The sequence below is a fragment of the Apteryx rowi genome, unplaced genomic scaffold (assembly GCF_003343035.1).
Source record: "Apteryx rowi isolate R43461 unplaced genomic scaffold, aptRow1 scaffold_117, whole genome shotgun sequence".
In the NCBI taxonomy this organism is placed as follows: domain Eukaryota; kingdom Metazoa; phylum Chordata; class Aves; order Apterygiformes; family Apterygidae; genus Apteryx; species Apteryx rowi.
The window spans coordinates 340,338-367,921 of NW_020447386.1; the positions used below are offsets into that span (position 1 = coordinate 340,338).

A 27,584-nucleotide genomic window follows, 5' to 3' on the forward strand; every position below is an offset into this window, starting at 1 on the left:
CCGAGCATGCAGTGCTTCCCGAGCCTGGTGCTGGCCCTCAGCTCGCTGCTGGGCGCCCTGGCGCTGCTGCAGCTCTCGCTGTACCTGCGGGTGCCGTCCCGCTACGGGAAGCACGAGGAGCGGCTGTGCCGGCCGCGGGGCCGGCTGCCGGCGCGCTGCGCCTGGTTCCTGCAGGAGCTGCCCTCCTTCCTGGTGCCCGCGCTGCTGCTGGCGCTGCGCAGCCCGCCGCGCCTCGAGCCGCTGGGCTGCCGCCTCCTCTGCTGCCTCTTCTGCTGGCACTACTTCTACAGGTACCGCCGCCGGGCAGCGCTGCCCCGCTCCCGCGGGCGCGCTCGGGGGCCAGCGGCGGGGAGCGGGGCGGCCGCCCCCCGGCCTGAGAAAACACGGAGAAACAGGACGCGGAGCGAGGCTGCGGCAGCGCGAGCAGCCCGGGCCGGGTGGGCGGCGGGGCCGGCGCAGGATCGCGCCCCTCCGTGCGACACGCGGCTCTTTTAGCGCTGCAAAACGGCGCGGGGGGGGCGCCGCCGTGGTGGGCTCCACACGCAGGAGCCAGGCGAGTCGGCTCCTCTCCCCCGTCCTAGCAGCCGGGGCAAGGAGCAGGTGGTACTCGGATGCTTTAAGCTGGGAGAGATGATGTATGCTTTAGATGTTTAGTTTAAAAAAAAAAAAAAAAAAAAAGAAGAAGGTTGCGCTAAGCTGGAGCAAGGGGATGAAATTAATCCAACTGTTATGTCAAGGCACATGCGAGGTGCGGAAAGGAGAACCGCAGTGCACACGCAGCGCAGGGAGCAGCACCCACCGCCAGTCAGAGACGTGGGAATACAAGTGAGGACAGCCCGAATGCAAAAACAGTACAGCACAGCTGCAGTAAGAGAGCAAGTACTGAATGAGCTGTATTAATGTGTATTTAGCGTATGAAAAAACAAAGTAACTGAAGGCTTTCTATACCACAACACAAAAGTTGGTTTTTTATGCCCAATTCGTTACTCCCATTTTACTACCTACGTAGTGGTTTCTCTTGGTCCATAAGATCTTTATATTCACAAATTCCACCGTATCAGATGTTGCTACATGCTTTGTCTTTGCAATTAATTCTATATGTACTGATCAGGAGCTCCAAGAAAGAGTAAGGTCTGCAGTCAATGTGACTTGGTTCTGAAGTGCCTGGAGTATATCACAGGAATATATCTTTCTACATAATGAGCTGTGTGTATTTTATCTTCTGTTTCACTTCCATTTTCCACAGAGTACTCTCATAAGGAATTTGATTTTTTTTGATTATCTGTTCATGAAAAAACTGACTTTTCACAAATGGCATGTGCATGTATCTGTGTTATGTCATTATGTAGTAAAGAGCTATCTAACTTCCAAAGCAAAACTTTATTTCTGAGCTGGTTTGCCATTTTTATCCCAATTCCTATTTCTATGTTTATTTTCTTTGCCAGCAATACAAAACATGCATATAAGAATTGATTAAAAATGATTATTTGCATCTCAACCAAAATCAACATGTTGAAAATCCAGCTGCAGTGTCTCTGGAGTTAGGGAGACAGTTTAGGGATAGAAACTCTAGGTTGTTGTAGGTAAGTTCAAAATAGGAGAATGGTTTCAGGTGCTAAAACATAGTCATGTTACAGATATATTCATTATGATTAGTGTTGTTTTTTCCTTTTTTTACTCTAAGTTAGCTGGAAGACACTACTGTGACACATTTAGCTCCCACTTAGCCAGGTGTGTTAATTATATGTAGTCATACTAAATTTACTTTAATTCATTCTCCTATTCTCAAGGATTTCTGATAGTTTCAGAAACACGGAAATCAATGACCACAACTAGATAACTGAAAGAAATGTTACCCTACTCTGTATGCTTATATTTGTTGAGTCAGTGGTTCTTTTCCAATGTTACTGCTAGACTTAAGCAGAAGCACTGTGTTTTCACACATTTTCTTAAATAGTTTGGGGAAGTCTTCATCTCTGGCTGGAGTATTCTGTTTCCCGTCTGAAAATTAAAGCCCTCATTTTAACCAAGTCTAGGTAGCAGACTATTTTGTTTCTAATACAGTATGTTATTCCAGTATTATTTTTATAGTGTGCAGCCTTTTCTCATACAAGCCATTCTGAGACTCTATTGAATCAATTCGTATCTGAAATATTATATTAAAAATTAGTGCTATATTATTAGGTAAAAGAGGAACAAAAAGAACAAATGAGGAGTTTTTCCTCATTTCATTTGCTAGCCAACTGACATATGGTATTTGAAAAGATGTTCAGCATTTTGAAATAACAACCAAAATGTATCTTGATATTTTTAAATTTCTTATCAGACACAAAGACCTTTAATAGAAATAACCTAACAACAGTTTTTAAATATTTTCATGATTATACTTGTCTGCAAGTATAATGAGTAAAATGTACATTACACTTCATCAGTAATAAAACTACATTTACTTAATGGATGTACCCTGCTGAAGTTTTTCTCTCTGACTCTGGAGTTTTGAAGTGAATAAAGCTGTGCCCCTTTTAATTCTGAATCTGTTTTTGTTAATCTGCTCCTACTTTTACTACTGATCATCTGACATCTGTATTTAAGCATTCCTGTATGTTTCTTTGAAAATATACTATTTTGTACAGAGAAAAGTTACTTCATGCATTCTTGCAAAATTTAGTGATGTCCTTCTCTCCACGGGGAAGCTTTTGTCATTCCTAGTTGTGTCACACCTCTTACACCAAACATCCATGTATAAGAAAAGTTTCGATTAGATGTAGGCATGGAAGGAGTGCATTAGAGAAACACAGATTTTTAACAGATTGCTATGCTATCTATTCTGCCTTTCTGTATATTATGACTAGCTGTGCTGCCCCAGTAGTTTGTGTTTGGATGAAGCATGTATTTCAGAATTTCTTCAAGTCTTGATTTGAAGACTTCAGAAGATAGAGAATCCATCATTTTCTATGGAGAATCCACTGTTTTCTTTGGTAGTTTACTCTTGTAGGTCTTCACTATTGCTTAAATAATGTGTTTAAAATTTCTTACTTGAATTTGATTAGTCTCAGTTTCCTCCCAAAGGTGCTTGCTATTTCTCTGTGCTAATTTAAAGCGCCCCATAGTATCCTTCAGTATTTTCTTACCATGATGTCACTTACACAGTAATCAGATCATCTTTCAATCTGCTTGTTACAGAGCTGTCAGGACCTCCATCTGCACCAATGTGATCCAGATAATACAGGAGCACATGATCGTATTTCTGATTAATTAGCTACTGCACACGATATGGTGTTTATGCTGGGTTATGTTTTTCTGGMGGCTTTAGGCTAGCTACAGGGGAACAGACATGAGCTGATCTGACATCGAATTATAGTGGTGCAGACACATGATACTTCACCCAGCATGAAGTCTGTCAGGATAAAGTTACCTTTTCATAAATTTAGGAACAGGTTTAAACTTGCAAAATGACTTTGTCCTGCTTTTGCACGTGGTGTCATGTAGCTTCAACATTTTTTATTTGATCTGAGGCATCCTGAAACAGATTTATCATGTCATTGAACTGCAGCTGAAAGCCCTCACTGCAAAACATTTTTTCCCTTAGCCCTTGGATGATTTCTGTGGCTTTTTTCCTTTCCTCCTTTCCTACATCCTTTTGAAAAACGAACACATCAGTACTGGATGTAGATTACAGTATCAGAGTTGTAGTAGCATATCTAGAGACAATATCACCTTCCCAGTCCTGTGTGCTGCTCCCATGCTTACAGATCAAAATGATGCTTTTTGCCTTGGAGACATACCAGCAACCCCTGTGAGGTTCCAGGCTGCTCTGAGCACCCATCCCACCCTGGTGTCACTGCTTTCCAAGGTTACAATCTACCACTCTTTGGGGATGGCTTGTATTTATATGGGCTGCATTTGCTTGATTTGAAAGTAATTTTTCCAAATGGGCTTAATGCTCAGTATGGCTGTCCTACCCACATGGATATTCATCCTTGTCTAGAATGTGTGCCATCCGCCAATTTTATCAGTGATGATTTTATATTTATTGTCAGATCATTGAGGAGTATGCTGAGGAGTGTTGTAAGGACCTCTGCAGTCCTCTGCTGGAAACTACTTGGGCTAATGCTGATGACTCCTCTTTGACAAGGACTTTGTAGGATCTCTCTGGTTGCCCAGAGCCCAGCGAGCCAGGTTTGGCATGCTGCATGCTCCTGTCCAGCCAACTGCAGAAGGAAGTGGGAGACTGCCACCTAAGCAGGGACTGCTGGCTGAAGAGCCAACCCCTCCTCTAGCATCATCTAATGTTCTGGGATCTTCTGTCCCAGAGGATGCAAGAAGGAGGTCTTGCCCCCTTCCCTCCTTGGCCCAGGAGCAGCAGCCCAGCTGCCTCTGGTGAACCGTAATAGCAGTACATGCTTCGCCCTGCTCTGCCACCACTAGGCAGCAGTCTCTCTCTTTGTGGCAAGCACAACATGGTGCATTCCCTCTGGCTTTCATGAAGGGTTAAAGGCAGACTGCTTTTACTGCTGCTTTTGCCGTGGAGGGGAGGGAACGGAGGAATCTCAAATCCCATCCCCTGACTCTTTGTCTGCCATCCTTAGTTAGCCAGCTCTTCGTCTTCCAAATGTGCTCTTTATTACTGCAGCATGGTGTGGATTTAATAAAATCCAAATGCCTTGTGGTGCTAAGGCAAACATCCTATAAAAATCTGAGCTTCTTACATCTGTTTTAGGTAAGCTATAGCTTCTTCACTTTCATGAAAGTCAGGACAAGTGTGATGGTAGGGCATCCAAAACTAATGAGATGGAGAGGCAGAGGGAAGGGGGAAGAAACTGAGAGAAGCACTTAATGCCAAGTCTGCCATCTGTATATGCAATCTCTATGAAAAGCTGGCCGTGAGCTGAAAATGATGAGTGGTATAAGATGTGTGTAAAGGAATTCGTCTTGTGAGAAATGATTTATAAATTATTTTGGTTGGAATGTGGTTTGTAATACAATCCCTCCTGCTAGAGGGGCTGTGCTGGTTAAGGAATACAGTGAGAATGCCAGCTGAAGCCCTCAGGTAGCAGGGAGAAGATTGCTGCATTCTTATTTTGCAGTCCAACTTTAAGAAACAAAGGAGGAGAATAAAATACTGGATGAGAGAAAGACATCACAACCGAATTTCATATAAACCCTAATGCTGCATTCCTGCTAGAACTGGAACCAGGCAAGAAGTGAGAAAGACAGATGGATGAGGGAGCAGAAGGGATGCCACTTTGAACAGTGGTGGGGATAAAGTCTTGTCTGAGTGAGCTACAATAGACAAGACAATCCTGGAGATATTGGAGTGAAAGACAGAGTGCTGCATTTGGTCCCCCTCTCTGCCCCACAGTAGCAGAGGCACCAGCAATCTAAGGAGGCATTTCAGTTTCAAATACCATCTAGAATTATATTTTATTATCTATTTTCTTCTCTTGCAACTTTGTTTCCAATTTTGTAGTCAGGAGTGTAACCTTTTACTCTGTTACCATAAAAAATAATCTTTAAATTTGCTGTTTTCGTTTTGAAGAACACTCAAGTAAATCAGACAGGCATTAAGCAGCTGGATCCCTCCAAAACCCCTTTGGTTGCAGATGACCCATCTGGTGTGCTTGTACTTAATTTTCTACAAATTGAGACCTTCCTAAAAAGATCAGGAAAAACAGTTTTTTATGGCAAAAGAATGGGAAACCAGGAACATTTGAAAACAGTATTCCGTGTGCAGTTTTCCTTTTACACACCTCTCTGTCCAGTTTCCTTCCCTCCAAAACTGAGTTGGGGAGGAGAAAAAAAAAAGATGCTCCCTACTCCCAACTCCGCCTAGTGTGGCTTGTGTACTCCCTTTCAAAGCCTACCTGCACTGCCTGGTTGGTCTGGCAGTTGCAGCATTTACCTGGACACACTGGTTATTTTCTTGTATAGGTGCACCTATTCATGATCAGTGAGAAGAGCAGCTCAGGCCTCCAGAGAAATGCAGATGGGTGTAAGCCCTGAATGAGTAAATCGTTTATAAATTAATTTTGCTCATAATTTTTAAAGGTATTTCATATTAGTTCGTGTGGGTTTTTAACTATGCTTTTTGAAACACCAAGTAGATAAATAGATGTTAGATTAAATTTGAAGTATAGATTGCTAAGTGGGACTCTCCTTGCTAATACTGAATATAATCAGACCACATAATAACCAACAGCTTCCAAATCAGAAATTAATTTTCTCCATCAAAATAGTTATTTTATCCTTTGGTCTTAGAAAGTMATTATCATTAAGCATCAAGAACTAAAGATGTTTTTAGTAGTGGCCTCATGAAACCTCTGTCTCCTAACATCATTCATCTCCCAACACACAAAACACAAGTATCTGACAAGTAACTAATCTTATTCTCTGATTTGCTTCACTTCAGTGTTTTGCAATAGACCCTAACCAGACTCCTCTTTGGGCTTCACTAGCTATAGAGTAATACATTTGCATGGTGTCTTGTGATGTTTAGACCTATCAGTAACTCTAAATTTGGTAGTGACATCCCTAATGTGGGCTGGCCATTCGCCTTACCTTGTTTACATATTCCATGCTTCCCAATCAATCAGTTCAACTTTTTGCAACTCATCCCCATGGGTTTTAGTAATGCTGACCATTTCTCATTTCTTCTTATCAATGAAAATATTAGATTTATTGCTGTTTTTACCCAGGCTCCTCAAATTAATGTATGAATAGTCAACAAAAACATCTTCTCTTCACATTCTTTGCCACAGAAGTTTAATATGTTCACATATCTAGTGCTGGTATTGAGTTTGCTTCCTTGCAGTCTCCTCTAGCATTAGTAAATACCCTTCTAATTGTGCCTTCATAGTAGACTAGTTGATTGTCTTCCCAGCTAGGAGCACAAATAGTCCTATCTATACATTCTGTTTCTACTGGAATATGGCCTAATGTTTTAGAAGCCTGTAGTTGTTGCCCAGCCCGAAGTGTACCCACATAATATTTCTTTTTCTCATTTGTACAGGAAGAATTTCCACAGAGATAACTTAGACTTTTATATTCCTTCACTGCTTTCAAAAAAACCATGTCTGTTAACATTATATTTCTATATGATGCCTATTTATTTGTGCTGTTTTATCATTACCAGTGAAGATTCATCTGGCAACTTCACAATCCTTTAGAGTTTTGCAGTTACCCCCAAGGTTTTCTCTCTGCCGTTCTCCTGCTGTCCATTCCCCATCAGGCCATGCCCCTCCTATTGTGTCACGTAAGGCAATAATTCCCAAATCTGGTTGTTCAGGAAGTTTTTGTGTTCTTGAGAGCTGCACAGTATTAMAATTTATGATTCCAGTATTATAACTGATGACTAGTTGTTGCCTTGCAGTCCATTGGCCTAAGCTTCATATACCAGAAGTCTTTTCTGTCCTCCAGAAGAAGGGAAAGAACAGTACATGCGGACCAGGTCACAGAAGTTTTTTTTTTTTTGGTTCCATCTTTGCTACCTGGAGCAGGGCCATAGCTAAAGCAGTATTCATGCTCCCTCTGAAACACCTCTGTCACTCTTATTTGCCTGTCCTTGATAAATACACTAAGGTTTGTTGGGTGCTCAGTCCCAGCCGGCTCTGGAGAGAGCGGTTCAAATAACAGCCCCTACTTCTGGTCAGAGACCTGAAGTCCTGGCTGCAAGGCTGCCACCAAGGTGCAGGCAGGTCCCTCTGACCTTGCCTATGTGGGGTCTGGGCCAGGCATGGAAGTTATAACACTTTATATCCTGAGAGATTAAAGTCTTATTGAAAGATACATTCTGAGCACTGAACTGCATAGGCTACTGAGCTTTGGCAAGACTGATGAGGATGTAAAGACCTGGATTTGCATTACTGGACTCCTGCTGTCCATATTAGAAAAGCAGAGTTATAAAGGGCTATACTAAAAGTTTAAATAATATGCAGGAGTCTTAGTAAGTGTTTTTGCTTTAAAATAATACTGCTTCTGCCAAACAAAGAAATTACTTGCTTTAACCATGGGATGCCTTTAGTATTCCCTTACTAATGGCTAAATGCTGCTCTCTTAAGTAGGAAATAAAAAGCAAGAAAGAGATGTTAAGGTTCATTTCATATGTGCAGCAGGAAATTTTGTTGTAGATTTTGCTCTTTCAAGGTCCACAAATCTGTTTTTTTTGGCATTTCTTACCTAAGACTGTAAGAGAGGCAACCTCTATGGAGAGAGGTAGTATTTTTTTATTAAGCCACCAAATATAGTTGAACAAAAGGACAAACTTTAACAAGGCCCCTTGTGTACTCAAAAGCTTGTAATAGTATGCCACTTCCCAGTTTTGGGGAGGTCAGATAAGAATAAAAGTCTATGAAATAACCTTCTGATATTACAACTATAAATATATGCCCATCCCAGGTGCTCCATCTATTGAATTTCCTCTAGTTTAAGTTGTATTCTTGGTACCTCCTTCAAAATTAAAGTCATTTTGCTTAAGAATAATTATGATGAAAAAATACTTTCAATCTATAAATAAAGTGATCATTCTTAAGTCACATACCTTTAAGTGACCTTCTCTCCCTCTAGGTGTTGATTTAAATGTGGCAGGCAAAGTGATCAGTAGGGTCATCCTTACTGATTTTGGTCAAATAATTAAAATTCCTGAAAATCATGTGCATCCACACTTGTTTGAACAAAGGAACTATGTTAGTCTTTGCTGCCTRCTTAGCTGACATTGTAATTATTTTGGAACATCTCATAGATACAACGATAGCAATGAAACTGAAATGATCTCTTTTAAAATATCTATTCTAATACTAAAACTGGGTTAAAATATTCTGTATGGGAAGGTGGGAAAAGTCAACTAACAGGAAGAAAAATGTATACATTTTTCTATAGATCCAAATTCAGTGATCAGTCTAAGAACAGCTAAATTTTCTCTTGTGCTGCACTTTCAAAACCCTATTCCCTACAGTTTTGATACCTAAGGACCAGCAGAAAGCTCTACCAGTCCCATAAATGTACACTGAAATGTGACCAGCAATAGCAATCAAAAAAAGATCACAGTTGAAGGAAGTTGCTTTTGACCTCTTCCTTCCTAATTCACCTTTATGAACATGTAATAGAGTAGCAACAGTCACAGTCAACATTTGCCATATATGACACTGTTTTGTTTACAACTTTGCTAGTTTTCAACAGCTTATTCCAACACTTTCCGCTAGGATACTGCCTCACAGAAATGTCGTTAGAAAATGTCACTGTATCAAGGTGTCTGCAAGGAATTGTGCTGTCTGCTAGAGAAAATTTGTTTGTGTATCTGAGATGTTACAGAGCAGATCACTTCCTATGCAGGACTGTGCAGGAGCAGGTCCTGGGACAGAGAGAACGTGTGGTGCTTTCTCATACTGGTAAAGATGGGTTGGGCTGCTTTGCTAGAAAGCCAAATCCCCTTAAGCTGGGCCTTCATGTCATTGTTTGGAATGGGGCAGAAAGACTAAAGAGAGCTCTGACCAAGCTAGCTAGACTACTCAAAGCTGTCTAGCCACATTAGTGTGGTCTCCTGGTAGATCTACACATGCAAATACCTCTGGAAAGTTATCCTAAGTAGACCTTCCAGTGACTGCCTGTCACACGTCTGGGGCAGGACAATGTACATGCATCTATAAAACTTTTGCCACTCCTGAAAACAACCAATGAGAGGAAAATAAAGTTGGATTTGCATTATGCTGTTGGGTTCTTTGTGTTTGTTTGCTTCTCTTTATAACCTTTTTAAACAAAGAAGCATTAAAGCATTCATGTTTTGAAACTTGGCCTGGTTTAAGGTTACTAAAGTGGAGGGATGTGTCTCTGGCTGTTCCCAGAAAAAGCAATCTAAACTTGGCAGAGCTGTTTCTGAAAAAAGCATTTGTATTTGTTCAGGGACATAAAGTTTGTCAGCTAACATCTTTAAAGAGTCCACCTGCACTGAGCAGGTGCTGGTTCCTCTGAGACTATAAGCAGAACCAACATGTGTGAGTCTTTGCGATCCAGCCAAGCATTCTCCAGGCCAGGACTGGAGGGGCAGAGCTGGACTTTTCATTCCAGTCATACTTCTGGCTAATAGAGTACTCAACAGAGAAGAAATGGTCTCCCAAATGGGGTCCTGGCAGCACAGGCTAGGAGAATACAATCTGTCTTGAATGCAGAGAAGTGAAAAATGCTGTGAAGCTTACWGTCAGGAGTAGAGGGTAGGAAGAGATAAAAAGAAGGTCAGGTAAGGGCAGTATCAGGGTAAACCCAGAGCAAGGGACTGCAATACTGATGCTTTCTATGCTTTTAGTGTTTGATTAGTAACTTTCAATGTTAGGGAATTTTTAATGTAATGTATGTATGGGGGGGGGGGGGACCAAAGATGACTGTGACTCAGAATCAGCCCAGAGTAGCTCTTTTCTTTAGGAAAAAAGGTAGGATATTAAGTCCTCTCATCATTTTTATTGTGAGCACAAATTCAGGACGTGAACTGGCTATTTTGAATTTGGTTCCTCTTTATATGTATGTACTGCCTCGGATCCCATGAGGCCATACCACTTCAGAAGGAATTTGGATTACTACCTTTCCAAATGTAAGACATTTCAACCAGTGTTCTTCAAAATGTGCGCCTAAAGGCTTGGAAATGATAATTTTTAACATTAACATTATTTACCCTTCTGAAAGATAAAACAACTTTTTGGTTACCAGCTATAGAATTTGGTGGGATTAAACTACTGATAGAAGGGCGTGTCTGAGATCCTGACGAATAGTGTCAGGATGCTGCAAATTACTGGGGGATGGATGGGGGTTATTGAAAATTAATCAAGTTGAACATACTCAGTAAACCTTGAGACCCAAAACACACGCCTGTGCAAACATGACCTTAAAATATTTCAGCGTGGAGCCGACTTCCTGTAATTTTTAGATATGCAGGTTGGAGTTTCATGTTTTTGTTAGTGATTTCCATTTCAAACTTACGTAGTCTACTAGTAAAAATGATTACACTCATCAACGTGCCTTCAAATACAGTGTCAGCCCCAAGAATGTAAGTTCCTTACTGCTTTACTTGCCTTACTGCTATATCAATAGTGATATATTTTGGCTTTCAAATTTGTCTTCCTTCAAAAATCATGTTCATCCTTACTGCTTTTGAATTAGTTTGAAATATAGACTTAACAGAGGACAGAGCTTGGTCTGACAAGTGCAATTTACTGAGACATCATGTTTTTAATAACACTCACCCAAGACATTTGTTTTAGCCATTCTGAGTGTGCAAAACTATCAGAGATGAAAAATAATTTTAAATGTTGCAATTGTTTAGTTAGATATGTTGTTGAATATGCACAAGGAGTAAGTCTATTAATAAGGTTTGAAAATTTCCTTTCCAAGAACTAGGCTCAAACTTTGGTGAAAAAATATATGTAGTGTTTCTAGCCATTATGGTTATGAAGAGGACTTTCCCAGAATGCAGCAGGCCTAAACTGCTGCAGAGGTTTGTTGCTGAATCTTTCAGCTTCTTAGGGCATTTCACTGCATGGTAACAAATAAGCTAGAAGATGACCCAGTGCTGCACTTCCGAACTCTGTGGGAAATGATGAAATAGTCAAAAATCCTTCTACTGTGATCCTGGTGCATGGTGAAAGATGTAAGCCCTATCAGCGAAGGTAGGGCTTTGAACTGTTGTTGATGGGAGCAGCTGTAGAACAGGGCTAGCAAGAAACTGCATTTCTCACAGATCGATTTTTTTGCAGCAACACATAGCTTACAATCTCAAACTGCTTCACACAGCAGAATAAACACCCCAGATGTGTCAAGTCGCTTGTGCTGAGGGTGAGAGTCCCACAGCTGGCTCCAACCTCATGTGCTCATGTCCTTGGGTYTGTATCTGAGTTCCTGTAGCCCCGAAGTGTCGTTCTTGCTCTGTGACCCTCATGCTAGAGGCAGCTGCTTGGCCTGACCAAGGCAGCTGTGAGCCTGTTGGCTGTGAGTGGGAGCAGTGAGCACGCTGGCTCATGTGTACCCAAGAGTCGACACCCTCCCCAACTAGAGCCTGGCACTGGAAACCCACCATTGCCAGGTACTTGGCCCCTTTCTCCCTCACACAAACCAATTGCATGGGGATGTAGGGGCAGAGAAAGAGGAAACCTGAGAGGTCTGCACCTCCCCTAAGGCCCAGAGGCACACAACCTTGCTACTGGAATGAATGGCCAGCCTCTCCCTTGGCAACTGTATAGATCAATGCTGCTATATTTTCCAACCATGCAAACAATTTGTAGTTTATTGAAAACTGCAACTGTYGAGACAGTGCAAAGACAATGGAATTCAGGGTTAAATAATACAGGAAGCATGATGCGGTTCTAGGTATAGGTCAGTATAAACCATACTAATCCTGTGTCATTGCTGAGTCATTTCCCGCTACAGGATTCAGAAATGTTGCTGCAGAGGGAACAACGACCTGCTAGGAAGCCTGAGGGGTACAGTCCTGTTGCTGAAGATGAACAGCCATAATTGCAAAGAGAGAGGGACAAAGGTGAAAACACTACAATGAAGGAGAGAAAGGCAAAGTGCAGTAGTAGTGCTGCAAGAGATACGGTGCAAGTCTTAAATGGAAAAAAGTATATGAAGAGCCATAAAAGAGGTGTGAGTCTGAAGAAGGAAAGACAAAGAAAGGACAAAGTGAGGAAGAGGAAGATCAAAATGGAGAAAGAGTAGGAGTTTAGACATGAAAGAGGACAAAGAGGGAATCACTAGAGTAGAAAAAGCCAGTTAAGTATCTTGTAAGGACTATTAGCAATCTCACAACTCTCCAAGAACTTTCTCAACAGATATAAAGTCTAGTTTATGTCAGCAGGATACATTCTGATGAAGATTTAGCTTTGGAGAGGGATAGCTTACAAAACATCTGGCTCTCTTAGGTCATTGCTCAGCCACATGTGGACCACTCATGGAAAATAATTACACTTTCTCTGATAAGCGCATTGTAAGAGCAAAAATTTGTACATGCTTGGAATTCATACTATTTTTCAAGTAGATATGTCCTTTTGTTCTGCTCAGATTCTGAGCCCCTGTGAACTTTTTGAACTCTCTRCTCCAGTGGAGCAGTGAGGTTTTCAAAGTGCTAGCATAGTGTCTGGTTAAGTTACTCTGGCACGCTTCATGCTTTTGGCAGACACCCGTAGTCTAGCAATAGGAACAAAGTGATCTATCTTCATAAATATCAAGTGGTTATTTCTGGAGAAGAAAAGAGTGAGATACCTTGCTGAAATATACACTTTGGCTGGCTAAGCCTTTGACACACCATTGCTTAGATAAAACAACAAATATTCTCATAATCTTTAAGCACTACTGCCCTTTGGATATTACCAAGTAGCAGAGGCAAGCATGAAGCACTGTGAAATCTGTACATTTGTCTGAACCACAATCCATCTAGTCAGGTTGACCCTAGTCCTGTCCTGTACCTTTCATCTAAGCATAAATCTGGACCAAGTTTAGTCAGGGTTTTGATGGAGATAGCTGGCCTGGCATTGAGCTCAGTTTGCACCCTGAGCAAAAATTTTCCCTGTACTAGTTTCTTTGCTCTCAACTAGTTCCAGATCTCTTTCCTGCACCCCGGTTCCCTGTTGGAGCCTTTCTCTCACCAAGATAGCTCCAAGTTCCTCTTCCAGACAGTTCTTGGCCACATACAGTTCTTGATTTTTCTTCTCAGTGCTTTGGCCTATAAGAATGAAATTAGTGAGAGCACAGGAGAGACCTCTGTGAGTTCCAGTATGCTGTAATGACCTGGTCTGCAACAGCCCAGGATTGCAACTGCAGGGTAAACTACATAGACATAGAAAGACTACATAGAAAGATTAGTCTAAGGATCAGTCACATGTACACCGTTCCTGACAGATGTTTGTCAGTCGTAAACACTGCCAGTGATAGAGATTCCTCCAACCCTTCAGCCAATCTGTTCCAGTGCTTCACTGTCCTTTCCTGAAGTTTAAGATAAATTTACCATATAGCAGCTTGGGCCAATTACATCTTATTGTGTTCTCAGTAGACAGGAAGAATGTTTTATTCCTTTCTTCTTTGCAGCAACTTTTTATATAGTTGTAAATTGTTATAATGTCATCCATTGGTTTTCTCTTAGGTTAAACAACCCCAAGTTTTTCAGTCTTTTTTCATAGGTCCCATTTCCTAGACTGCTGTTAATTTCCTCTGGACTGCTTCCACTTTGTCCTTATCTTTCTTGAGGTGCAGAGTTCAGCTGGACACAGCCTAATTTAAGTGCCCGCTACCACCATGCAGAGTGGAAAGATTACTTCAGGTTGTTCTCCAGCTTGTCTTTTACATTTGGTCAGTCTTATCCACGTATAGTATTTTGCCATTGTATTTTTTGGATCAAATCTACTGTTTTAAACTATGAAACCAAGATTTCAAGATTATTGTGAATTCTAGCCCCCACTCATGGTGTGCTCAACATCTCCCAGAGCTTTGCCATCCACAAATATATTAAGAATACTCATTTTTTTCAAGATGCAAACCATTTATGGAAAAACTAAATAGTACCAGAGAACTCTTTTGCAGAATCTTACTCACAATATCCTTCTGGTTTGATAGTGGACTATTGCTAACTATTTCTTGATATAATATTTCAACCAATTTTGCAACCACTTCAAATAGCATCCTCTAAATCAGGAATACCCAAGCTACTTATGAGATTGACATGTGAGACTGTAAAAAGTTTTACTAAGGTCTTACTAAGGTCAAGACATGGAATGCCTTCTGCTGCTACCCTCTTTTTCCCATAATATATCCAATTTGTGTCAATACCTTCAGTCAACAAACCTATTTTAAGAAAATAGGGTTACCTAAGTTAAATATAGAAATGAGTCCTGCCTTCTGCTATTGTAGACATATAGCACTCCCAGATTAGGATGCTGTTGCAGATATGAGACTTTGGCTTTTTAAACAAAAGAAGTCTGTCATGTTATACATCCTGGACTCCAGTCCTTCCCTGTGTAGTGTCTGCGGGCAAACTGCAATCTGAACAAGATGGTACTGATTCCAGCAGGAATATGTACACAGGCAGTAGTTGCTTTATTTTATTAGCTTCACTTTTCCATCTTTGGTTATTAAAGAGCAAAATATTTGAAAAAAAATCACAGTTCTTCCAAATAATTTGCCCAGTTTGGCAGGTGATGGTGAGAAAGATTTCAAGCAGCTGCTAAGCTCTTACTTTATTCCCTTTTAGTTATGGGCACTCAGTCCATTTTTCCCAATTTTAAGTTCAACTTTCATCCAAATCTACTTTCAATATTACAAATGAACTGGGAGACATCAGTTGTTAGCTAATAGCAAGCATAAATAAAATAATATTTCATAATTAAGGGGATTTAAAACCTATTTGGTGTTTGTACTCAAAAATGGAAATATTTGAGAAACAAATATACAAATATAAATGTGTACTGATTGTAACTTGCTGATGTAGCTTGTTAATGCACCAACCCCAAGAATTCTATTCTTGGTTTCCCTTTAGAAAATGCATAATAGTTGAAGTATAAGGCCTGTTTCTATACCTGTTAAGGTCAATAGAAAAGATTCCAGTGATTCAATGCTTTAGGTTCATATCAGTAAAAGGAAGAATTCTTCTTCGCTGGTTCTGACTAGATGCTGGTAATCACTGGGAGATAACAGATTTTTGCCAGGGACAGCTTCAGAAATGATTGAAGAAGAAGAGGAGCAAGGGATTAATTTATAGGCAGACTTGGAAAACCCATTTGAAACCTGTCTGCTGTTGTAATGAATTTAAAAGAGCAAAAATAATTCTCTTGGAGTCAAGCCCACATAGTTCTTTACTGATTAAAAACAAATACTCATTATTAGGTCCTGTCCTTTTACTTTTACTTCTTGTTTTCAGCTGCTTTACTAATCTACTAATACTTATATGCAATGTGAAAAGGACTTATTCCTTTGCTAATTCTATCACATACATAAAATTTGTAACAATCAATTAGGCAGTACTGACTAGTGCTAGATTGTCAGAATGACTGATTTACAGTGTTAGAATTCATCATTATGTTACTCAGATTCCTTAAATTTATCTGAGGTTAAATGCATCCTATTTTTTTTCTCAGCAGTGATTGACAGCAATGTAGAAGCAGCATTTTATTTTTAGTCATTCACATCAGATTAACATGTTTTTGCAAATATTTGTAGATTTTTCCTATCACCCCACTTTATTCAAATGCTGTTGTAAGCAACTGATCTTTTCTAACACAGCAACAAAGGTTCAAAGGGCAAAAGTCAAGCACAATTGTGGATTCCCTTTGTCAGTGTAAGATGCAGTTGGCTTCTGCAAGTGCTACCACCCATGGTTTCAGCCTTTCTGGGACAGCGAGTATCTCTCTGGAGCTCTGCTCCTAAACGTTAAGCAATTGCTTATCTCTTCCAGGGAGTTTACTCAGTCATTTTTAACTTGCTCAGTTTGTGTGCTATGTTGTTAGATGAGATGTGCGACATTATGAAATACTGAAGTTATCATACAGGATTAGAGCGGAAGTCCATCATAGTCAGTATCCAGTCTCTGGCAGAAGCCAATAATGGATCATTCAAAGGAGAGCGCRGTAAATGGTGGGCAGTCGCCCAGAGGAGAGGCTGCCTTCTGCATCTCTTAATTGGAATTTGATTTATCCCCTGAAATATGTAAATGAATGTGCATTCCAAATGCTTAGACTTTTTCTCCTCTTTATTAAAGGAACGGCCTGTGTCTGTAACCAGTGGTAATCCCTCTTCTTCTAGTCCTACTGAGCTCTTTACTTCAATCTTCTTTGTGTATTGCATAAAAAATAATTCTTTTCATTGCATTTGATCTTACTTCCTTTCAGTTTCATCAAAACTCTTGGGCACTGCTATTCAGCTCCCCCAGATAGATTGTTTTTAATATTGCCTGTTACTTTTTATCTGTATTATGTCTCTTCTTATTATCTCCAGTCCAAATTTAGCAGCCTTAATGGTTCAGTATGGAAGACCCTTCCAGGCCTCTTCTCATGTTGCCTCTCATCTCTGAACCCTCCTACATTTCTGCTGGCTTTGTTTTAAACTAGTGCTGCCCAGCCTTTCTGCTCTCCTTTGCCCTTTTTCTCAAGAACTTATCAAATCCGAGCATGGTGCCATCTGTCTCAGGATTTCCTCAGTCCTCCCATCCCTTCATCAGATGCATGCCTGTGTCCCTTTCCCAGAAAAGATGAGTCTGCTCCTGCCACAAGTCTTTATCCAGCACAGAACCTGGGCTACTAGGACACCCCCAGGAAAGAGTGACTTTAGGAACAGGTGCCTTGTTGGATGAATCACAAAACAGCCCAAGCATAGACTGAGTTTATCCTAACAAGGATAGACTGAGCAAATTTTTTTTAGACAGAATAATCAGAAATGAACCTGACATTACAGGTTTACCGTTGTTTTATACAGTTGTATTGTGTTTCAGTGCTATGTATATCTTTCTTGTTCCTTAAATTATAATGACCAAAAGTTTATCCAAAGCTCATTGGAGGAACATGGAAGGAGGATGTCTTGGATGTGGTTCTGAAGGGAGAGCTGATTCTAACCTTGTGTAGCTAGATATGTTAATCTTCCCGATCAAAATAAAAAGAAAGTCCTCTTGTTCCCACCACAGTCACTGGACTATGATTTAAGAGGAGTTTACAGAACTGGGCCTTAGACCAGCAAGTGATTGTATTTATCTGATGGTTTTGCACAGTTCCAGTGATGCGGGAACTGGAAGGGTCACAACTCAGCCTAATGGGTGAATCCTGCCATGAGTATGCACATACTCACTACTCAGTGAAGGATTTTCCAATGTGTGTCCCCAGCGGGCCATGGAGTCAGCTCAGCATACAAGTGGGCTGCAAGGGCTCTGCAAGTATCCCCCTCCTGGAGCTCTGGCTGCCTGGGCTCAGGGCCCTCACGTGGGCTCCCAGGACTCCTCACCTTTTTTGATGTCATATCTTCATGTGTCAGGGGGATGGGCAAGGAGCTGGAGTGTGTGGAGTCCTGAATGCTTAGAAATGTTTCCAAGGCACCATTCAGCATGTTGGTTCATCCTTGCCAGTGATGCAGACCAGGACCCCCACCTTTGCAACATCTCAGATTCCTGGCCCCCCATTCATCCCAGTTAGCCCCTGGAGAGGGTTTGGTGGCAGAGAGCTAGGTGGCCAGGTACAGCAGTAGGCTGGTGTCCCACTGGCTGATGCAGAGCATGCATGGGAGGGAGCCAGGTGTCACCCATCCCCAGCCGCCAGCCCTGAGCTCTCAACTGGCTGCCCCAGGTATAAACCACCTATTGAGAACTGGAAACACCTACATCCTCTGAACTGAAAAGCATGAGCTGCTACTCTCTGAACTACTGCATCCAGGCTCTGGAGAGGAAAAGGCATAGCAGCTGCATAAGTATCTCTAATTTACAAGCTGTTGGAGGAGGGCTGAGAGCCCACTGTTAGTGGATTATGATAATATTTGTAAAAAGACTGGCATCTTTTGTGGAAAGAAGAACAAATCTATAATTTCCTCCAGTCTGGGTGAGGGTCTCTGGTGTTTTCAAGGGAGCTGGACTAATATCTRTAAGATGAAATTTGACAAGCTGTCAGTGACAGAGAGCATTTTCTTATAATTTTCTCTTCAAAATCTGTTCTTCTGGAAAATAAATGATGGAAACGAAGATGAATAATTTATTATTCACTCATGTAAAAGGAAGTTGTTGGCAATGCTTTAGTCAGATGCAGCAGCTTTGGCCAGTACAGATGATAAAGGACTAAAGGATTAGTCATCAGTACTGTAATGAAAGAAAAAGGTCAAATGTGTCTTTGGTCCAACTCCAAAAGGCCAGTTTTTGRTATGTATTCTAAAACAGTGGTCTTGGATCTTCTTTTGATTTGCACGCTGCAAAATAATTCCAGTAGATAGGCAGACTCTTGTATGGAATATTTAAACCTATTGAATGTGCTCACTTTTCTCAGTAGCCTTTTCAAAATCCATTGGGAATAGTTTGTGCACCCTCAAGTAGCTATATACTACAAGTTGACAAGCACTGTATTAAAACAGAGGCTTCATGGCATTGTTCAGAAATAGAGAACAGAATCTGGCCTGTGGAAGTACAGTCCCAAGCCAATTTCCTCGGAGAAGTTGCTCCACAACAAAGATTTTTGGATGAAATCCTGACTTGGACTTTCAAAACTCCCATGAGGCAGGATTTCAGCCATGCCAGCATTTTAYTCCCTCGAAATAAAAAAAGCTGATGCCTGCTGTCTCCCCTGAGATTGTCCTTACACTTTGCATGCAGGTTCCGTCTGTCCTGCATCCACTGCATCCACAGTAGATAGGTCTATGTCTCATTTTTGCCCTCCTGTTACTGTAAAGTCTCCTGGACAAGTCACCACCCAAGGGTGTACAACTTTTATATTGCAACAGCAGAATCAGGAAGCATCATGGGAACAATCAGCTTTCCTGGGAATTGAGAAATGCCAGTACATGCTAGAAATAGTGAAATCTGGGTGGCACAAACATCCGTTCACATCAGCTATAAAAATTAAGAGATTCTCCAGCATTCCTGTTTTTGACAAAGGATGAAGCACTGTGAGTCCCACTCCAACCTCCTGTGTAAACTGTCCTTCTAAACTCACTGTGCATGGTTCTGATATCATCCTTTCTTTTATACAGTCTGCTTTCCCGAGTTTCTATTTGCAAGTTTCCCACTTCTTCTCATATCTGTTCAGATCCAGTTTGTCAATATTATTTCAACAGGCAGGTTTGATTGCTAAAGCTGACCTCGCTTACTTATAATTCCAGCATCACATTTCTGAAGGGCAAAACCAATAATTGCTAACATTACTCCAAAGAGCATTCCTTTCCATGCTGTAGTAAATACGACAAATGTGATACCACAGCCTGAAAAATATTTTCTGTACTTCTTTGCTTTCACTACATTTAGAAATATTTAGCACTTCTGCATCACAACTACTGTCTTAATTGCCAGAAAATTGACTCACCTTGCTTTGGAAAGCAGTGAATACATTAACATGTTGTTGCTTGTACTCAGCTTACTCACTTCTAGACATGCTTGATACGATTTAAGCTAGATTTATAATGTTGTGACATTTTATGTCTCAGCTTACTTTAGTTCATATTGGCAACCTGGGATGTGGATAACCTATCAGTAGCACTCATATACTAGTATGATAAGCAAAATGTAAAGCCCAAGAGGGCAAAAGAAAGAACAGAAAGGGTTTAGATTTTACCACACACAGAACTTAATTGGCCAGGTATGAAAATACCTAAATTTCATGAATATAACGTCTCCAATTCACTCCCCCAAGGATAAGCTGAGGTTGCCCTGAGAGGCTTACCTGAACTGAAGATAAGTGAAAATTAAAATTATACAATCACAAATTATTTGTTCCTACAAATGTTAATGCTGGTCAAAGAACAACTTTTGTCTGAGAAAGCCCTAGTCACTGCAGATCCATGAAAATCTTGTCATTTGGCATTTTAAAATTAGGTTTTTAGCTCTTCTCATTTTAGAGGAAGGTTTGAAAGCAGGGAGGAGAGGCAGGGCCTGGGGGCAGAGCAGCTCTCCCCAGCAGCCAACAACACTGCTCTGCCTCTGCGCCAAAGTGCCTGAGCAGAGCAGAGCTGCTGTCGGTCAGGGCTGAGTGGGGAGGTCTGTGAGAGGAGAGGGAGAGGCCAGATGATGTGCTGGGAAAAGGGATTATACCTCAGGCTAGATAACTCAGGGAATAGGTGAGCCAGAGGGGTGTCCACACAGCCATGGACTCCATCCACCACCGGGCACAAAGGCCCTCAGGGACAGGTCTGTGCAATATTGCAACTGGCACTGCCCCCCACTACTGCAGTTTGAACACCAGGGTGCCCATATGCCTCTGCAGCCTCCTTCGCTCAGCCCTCTGCAACGCTACAGTGAGGGGCAGCAAAGGTTTTAATATGAAAGTGCTGCTTGTGGGCAACGGTTCCTCATTTTACCAACAAGGGCAAAACAAGGCAGAGAGATATTCTCAAGGCCATGGTGACTCTGGAGTGGAGATTTCTAGCTCCCCACCCTGTGTTCRGTCCAGGAGGACCAGTAAAATGTGGGTATCTGCAACATTTCACATTCCTGTTAGTTGTTGGATAGTCTGATTTTGTTACAGTCGCCTTCCATTTTTTTAATCTTTATTGACCTTTTAAATATTTTATGTTTTATTAAAGATTTTCTTCCTCAAACAGAGAAATTGCAAATACAATGTTATCATGTGTAATGTGCTAACATTTTTTTTCTGGTCTGACTTTGTTTTCTTATCTACCTTAGGACATTTATTTACCCCTTCTTCACTAGAGGCAGACCTTTCCCACTGCAATTGCTTTTCTTTGGCACGTTATTCTGTATCTATAATGGCTTCCTTCAGGGGTACTACCTGATTTACTGCGCTGAGTATCCAAATGATTGGTGCACTGACATCAGATTTACATCAGGTAATTACAGCTGCAGGATTCCCAAGATCTAATCTCCAAGCAATTTGTAAGCATTTTGAATTGTGTCCTAATCTTCACTGAACATGTGAGTCAAATCAGTTGTGATAGAAATCAGCATAAAACCTTCCTGCTGGCCTAGATAAAATAATCAAATGCACAATGCCTTTTTTTCTTCTTTTTTTGCTAGGCAGCCACCTTTGAAGGTGCACGATGTAAGATATGAGAGCACAGTCTCAAATCGCCAGCCTTGTTTTACTGACACCACACTAGAGTATCCTGCTGCTTTGGGCTCAGGAGATGCAATCTCAGGCCTCATCTGAACAGGGGTTTGCCCTTGTTCAGCCAGAAATGTCTACCAAGCAGTGGCCGTGCGCAAGTGCAAGCTGTGGCTTGGTTTTCCCGCCGTGGAGGTTTGAACTTGATGCAGCTATTCTGASTAACAGAGAAAAGAAGGGCAAAACCCCAGCATAAATGAGACTTTAGAGAAAAAGGGCTCTTTTTTTCTTGTGTAAGGCATATGGGCAGATTAGAGAGCATGCACAGTCAGGTTGTATGTTAATACAGTTCCTTTATATTCAGTAGCTTAATAGCCTAACTGAATTTGGCCTTGTAAATTCTCTGAGAGAATAACTATGATAGAGCAGCTAGGTGGCATTACACATATGGTGCCTGCATAGCGGGTTGATATTTAAATACATGTGTAGAAATGAAGGTTAACATAGAAGTCTGAGGAAATGTTTTGGATGTCACAAGTATGAAGTGACCAAGGTACTTTCTGTACACTGTTTCTTGCTGTGGATCCAAGATCAGGCTTTTCAGATAGCATCACATTTTAAAAACTCTGGGTGTTGTTTAGTAACAGCTTCCATAGCCATCAAAACCCCCCACCACACCACACAATTTGCATGATAAATAAAAATATACATTCAGTGCAAAAAAAAGGAAATCAGTATAAGCAATACTTGAAATATTAAATAACTTTTAAACAAAACAATGAGGCTAGCAATGTACTCCTCTACAGACTCTTATCAACTTTCTGTTGCTACCAGCATTGTGAAGTATTACCAGCACTTAGTCTTTTTTCTACATGTCATCCTAGCACACTCCATCTCTATTTCTTTCCTTACTTCCTGATTGTTAAGGATGGTTTCCTCAGTGTCTAATGTGGCATGAAATGTAGGGCATGTCACCTGCGGAGTTCCTCAAGCAAATGCCTCTAATTTTGCAGCTAAACAGAGTCTGGTCAATGAATCATTCTGGCCAGCAACTGTCAGCAATCTCCAGTGAGCGGCTAACTGCTCTGTGCGCGTGCATATAGCCCTATCCAAAGGGCCTCGCTGCCAGTGGACCGAACTGCGCTCAGGCGTAGGTTCCCTTCCTGGCTCCGGTGAGGTGCTGGATACATTTGTGCTGTTTGTGCTCCTGTTTCTCCAGCTGTAAAATGAGAATAATGAAACTTGCCTACAGCTCAGCAGTTACTCTGCTGAATACTCTGAAGTAATGTCCATAGCTGTGGCTGACTGTCATCAACGTGGATGTGGTATATAGCCTGCTAGCAGGCTGTCCACTACTCTTTTCCACTTTTCCCTGCTCTAAGAGATGCCTCAGGAAGAAGAAGAGCAAGCAGCAGCTGGCAAAGAAGCYGGGGGCAAAGTACTCTCCTCCAGTGGGGAGAAGGATGGCAGGGCTCTCCTCCAGTGACAGGCAGACGATCCCTTTCCTGCCTTGAGCTGACCTTTCTGGATACATACCCACCTTGTCCTCAGCAACCCAAAATAAGCCGCCATCTCAGATCCTTTGCCTATTCCCTTACCTTTCCGTTCAGCTGCTGTCAGGATCTTGTCAGAAATCTCAGATTCCTCCAGCACCCACTTCTCTTTGATGTTTTCTTTCCCAGTCCCCCCCCTACTCCCAAACACCCCATCCCATCCCAATACCATCTGATATCCCTGGGGACTCTCCATATGCAGATAGCTGCTCAGCCCCCTCCTGGACACTGCTGAATGACTGAGCTCAGTGATACCCTGATAGCAGCAAGTCCTGAATTTAATATTTCCTTTTATTAATTTGGAATCTTCTTAGCTAACTGAATGTTCCTTTTTGGTGTTTCTCCTTGCTGTTCATTATATTATATATTTTCTCACGTCTATAATGGTTCCAGTCTTTCTTTATGAGAACTTTTTCATGTCCTTCTCTGTTTATTTCTCAATATTGGCCAGCCAGCAATGCCTTCCCGCAGTGTAGATGGGCCAATATCTCTGATTTGAGACAACTGAGAGACAATTTGAGACAATATTCAATATTCTACTCTACTCCTAATATTTTTTTTTACTACAGTTGCAGGCTTTTTTCACTAACTGCCTGAAAGGAAGAAGCAGGTTTAGAACCCAAATGCTGTATGATTAATGTGTTTTTTTCCTAACTTGCATTATTTTGGGTTACTGAATTCACTGCACTTCATTTCAGTTGCCATCACACTGCCTGCTCACCTGCATTTTTATCTCTGAGACATGTCTTTGCTAGTCTTTAAGGGACTTTGTGTTATCTGCAGCTTTGCTCATTGCTCATCCCTCTTTCTAGATCATTAATGAACATACCTGTGGGACCCAGTAAGGAACCTTGAGGCATCTGACAGTCATTCTTTCAGCAGACAAAAAAGCAACTGTCCTCACCTGAGCTGCTCTGGCTGGTGGCACTCAGTAGCACCAAGCTCTGCTCTTCAGCTGAGAATGAGACATAGAGGTTGACCAAAGCATGATGGCAAAAAACCTGATGAACAATTGCAGTATCTGCAGATCTGTGTGCAGAGATGTTTCTTGACCCTTTTGTCTTTTAGTCTCTGTCTCTGTGATATCTGTGCTGACCCAAGTCCTTCTTGAAAATTGAGTGTTGACCTGCCCTCTGGTTTTGGAGCGCACACATGTTGCTTACCCCAGGGAGCCACCCAGCATCCCCTCCCTTAATCATCCTTAACAGCTCTGTTTTCTCTTACAGCAGTCAGACACTTCACCCTCCCATTTGACATTCAATAAAAGGTGAATATGACCAGCTGGGAAGTCCAGCTTTCTCTCACACCAGCAGAAAGTTGCCCAGGTTTCACTGACAAAACAGCACGCTCAGGGTTCACACCTTTCTGTGCAGGATTGCTTTCCGCACTGAAGCTATCCAGTGCAGGTGATCCCAGGTGACTCTGATCCCACAACTGACACAGAGATATACATTTATTTTGCCATAACTCATTTTTACTTTTCCAGTTCAGTAGCTTTCTCAGTAGTATATCAAAAAGCACAACTTTTGTCTTGAAAAGGAATCCATCCCATTTGGCTTAGGTATTATATCTGCTTGCTCCAAAAATGAACCTGACAAATGTGCTTAAGTCCCTGGAGTAGGTGTAAGTGGACAGACCAGGAACCATCTTTCTAACCCATTTATCATTTCTGTTTCTTAGGCCTTCTCTTATTTTTGCTTGGAATGGGGATCAATATTCACAGTGATCTCCTGCTGCGCCAGCTGAGGAAACCAGGCGAAGTCACCTACAAGATTCCACAAGGTATATTTTTGTCCCCCTCCTCCTTAAAGAAAGTAGGACAGATCATGTTTTCTGACTGAAGAACAATACACAGCAAAACAACAATAATAGCAGTAATGACAGTTTCACTCAGGTACTTGGTCCAGATGTCCTTCTGAGTGGCAGGGACTAGTGGAGGCTGGCCAGAGAGACTCCACAGGGAGCAAGAAGAGCGTCTGGAAAACATGAACTGTGATGAAAGATTGTAGGAAATGGGTTGGGTAATTTAGAGATGATTGAAGTGGGACGTAATAAGAGGTTTTAGCCATGTAAAAGGCAGCTGCAAAGAAGGAAATATTCTTCTCCATGTCCAAGAAGAAGAAATGGACTTCTTACATTGCAAAAGGGAGATTTAAAGTGTAAACTTTAGGGAAAAAAAATAACAGTAAGGATGCAAGGCATAGAATTTCCACTCTGTCTCCTTCAAGGCAGGGCTTGGTGAGGAAGAGTGGCCATGGGCCAGAGCAGTGAATTAGGAAATCTCTAGCTCTGTAGAGAAGTAGGTATGGGGATCCAGGAGCTTCCTGGTTTTGGTCTTGTCTCATTCTGCTGGCTTGTAATGGATAGTAATTTCTCTCCTCCAAATATCTCACTTACCTCCAATACTTGCCTGCCTCTTGTAGATTCTGTGATTAGCTAAGATCCAAAACTGAGGCCCAGATTTTGCATTCCCCAAAGGTAGTGGAGTTGCAAAATATTTTTAAGGCCAGAAGAGAATTCACTGAATTCTAATTTTAATAATTCTGATAACGGACTTCGTTATGTCCTTCTCTAAATGAAAATGAATGATTGTGAAAGTGTTGGAAGCCTCTGGGTTAGAATCACCTCTGATTCTTGTACTTGTACAAGAGCCCTGTACAAGATCCTCTTTGTACTTTGGCTTGGCTCCACTGGCTTCAGGGAAGTGATTTTAGGTTTCTTTTATGGGCTCTGAATAAGAAAAGTACAGTGCTTTGTTGCCGACTTTATGGGAAAGGACTTTTCATGTGCATGAGATGATTGTGAAAAATATGTGTTTTGTCTTTCAATGCAGGGGGACTGTTCACCTATGTTTCTGGAGCCAACTACTTTGGAGAAATTGTGGAATGGTTTGGCTTTGCCATAGCGACCTGGTCCCTACCAGCTTTTGCCTTTGCCTTTTTTACTCTTTGCTGCATTGGGCCACGTGCTTATCACCATCACAGGTATCAAAATCCAAACTGTTTCTTGCAGTATGTTGCTGCTTGCTCTTGGAATTGAGTTTGCAAAATGCCAGGGAGGGGCACAGGAGCAGGGCCAGAATTCAAGAAAAACTGAAATTCAATATTATGTATGGAAAGTTTATCGGCCTATTTGTGACTGGCTAAAAGTACAGCAGTGGGCTGGAACTCTTGTTGAGTGAATATGATAGTCATTTAATCTAACATGAGTTACRTTACTGTTTCAGCCATGTCAAGGCCTCTTTTTACTGAACTTTGTAAATGTGGACCTGTCCTAGGGATCCCTTTGCAACACTGGAATAGATATGGTCCTATGCTCTGAACTCCTAAAGTTTCTACTTTAGGTCTGTTATAATCTTAATTTTATTACCAGTTTCCATTTAATTAAATAACCTGGTGTAAATCTTTTGGGACAAGTCTTTTGCAGAGTAACTCATACAGGTTACAAAACGAGGTAGTTTGGAGGAGTTTTAAGGTTCTTCAGCTGAGCTATATTGAAACTGTGCAGTTTTCTTGCATGTATGCAGTTTCACTCTCTTGCTTATTTTCTTTCAGGTACTACCTCAAGACATTTACGGACTATCCAAAATCAAGGAAAGCCTTGATTCCTTTTGTTTTTTAATGATCGGAATAAGGACTCTGTTCTACTTTTATAGGGCTTTTTTCAATTCCTAATTTTAAAGTTAGATCTGACTATAAATAACCATACAAATGGTAACATGGGGTTAAAACAAGCAGGAATTTGAAACTGAAGTTCTTGTTTTTAAGTAGAGGGGAAATCACAGATAGCTGTGGGCAAAGGGACCCCTGGACAACATGTCCCCTTGTCAGTGGCATTCTACCTGTGGAAAATGGGTATAACTCCACAGACATCGGAGAAAAAGCATTGGCTAAAAACTGATACAGAGAAGGAGAGAGTAAGCTTGTGACTTGACAAGAGAAAGTCTTCAGCAGCCATTCCAATTGATGGTACTTCTGCAGCTGCTTCTTCTTGTCCCCGTGCCGTAGTGCAGCTGCCCTCAGTTCTGCCAGCACTTCTCCAGGTGTTGCCGGACTGTAAACTGGTATAGAGGTCTCCTTTATCAGATAAACAGCTCAGCCCATTTTTTTTCTTCTAAAAGCCAGGTCAGCTCCCAGAACCATAATGCGACAAGAGGAATACTTGTGCCAGCACAAGGCTGGGAGCAGTGTGCCATGGCACAGAGGCAGAACAAGCAGTGCAAAGTGAGGGGAGATGGAAGTACCTTAAGCTGGCACTCACAAGTGCAATGTCTGTGCTACTTCCTTAAGCAATACCCTTCTCACTGCCAGATGATTAATCTTTTGCC

At 41.5% G+C, this 27,584-nt stretch overlaps 1 protein-coding gene across 1 annotated transcript; it reads left to right on the top strand.

The window, feature by feature from the left end:
* On the top strand, window positions 1-26,886 carry SRD5A2 (steroid 5 alpha-reductase 2). The gene is made up of 5 exons (XM_026082439.1): window positions 1-290; window positions 21,326-21,489; window positions 24,938-25,039; window positions 26,091-26,241; window positions 26,812-26,886. Exons 1-5 carry the CDS (start codon window positions 7-9, stop codon window positions 26,876-26,878), a joined length of 768 nt encoding a protein of 255 aa, XP_025938224.1. The 5' UTR covers window positions 1-6; the 3' UTR covers window positions 26,879-26,886.
* The last annotated feature ends 698 nt before the right edge of the window (window positions 26,887-27,584 follow it).

Excerpts from the sequence above, each read along its gene's own strand:
- SRD5A2 (XM_026082439.1), top strand. The coding sequence starts at position 7 with ATGCAGTGCTTCCCGAGCCTGGTGCTGGCCCTCAGCTCGCTGCTGGGC. Across the intron at positions 21,490-24,937 it reads TGACATCAGATTTACATCAG|GCCTTCTCTTATTTTTGCTT; the intron begins GTAATTACAGCT and ends TCTGTTTCTTAG. Across the intron at positions 25,040-26,090 it reads CACCTACAAGATTCCACAAG|GGGGACTGTTCACCTATGTT; the intron begins GTATATTTTTGT and ends CTTTCAATGCAG.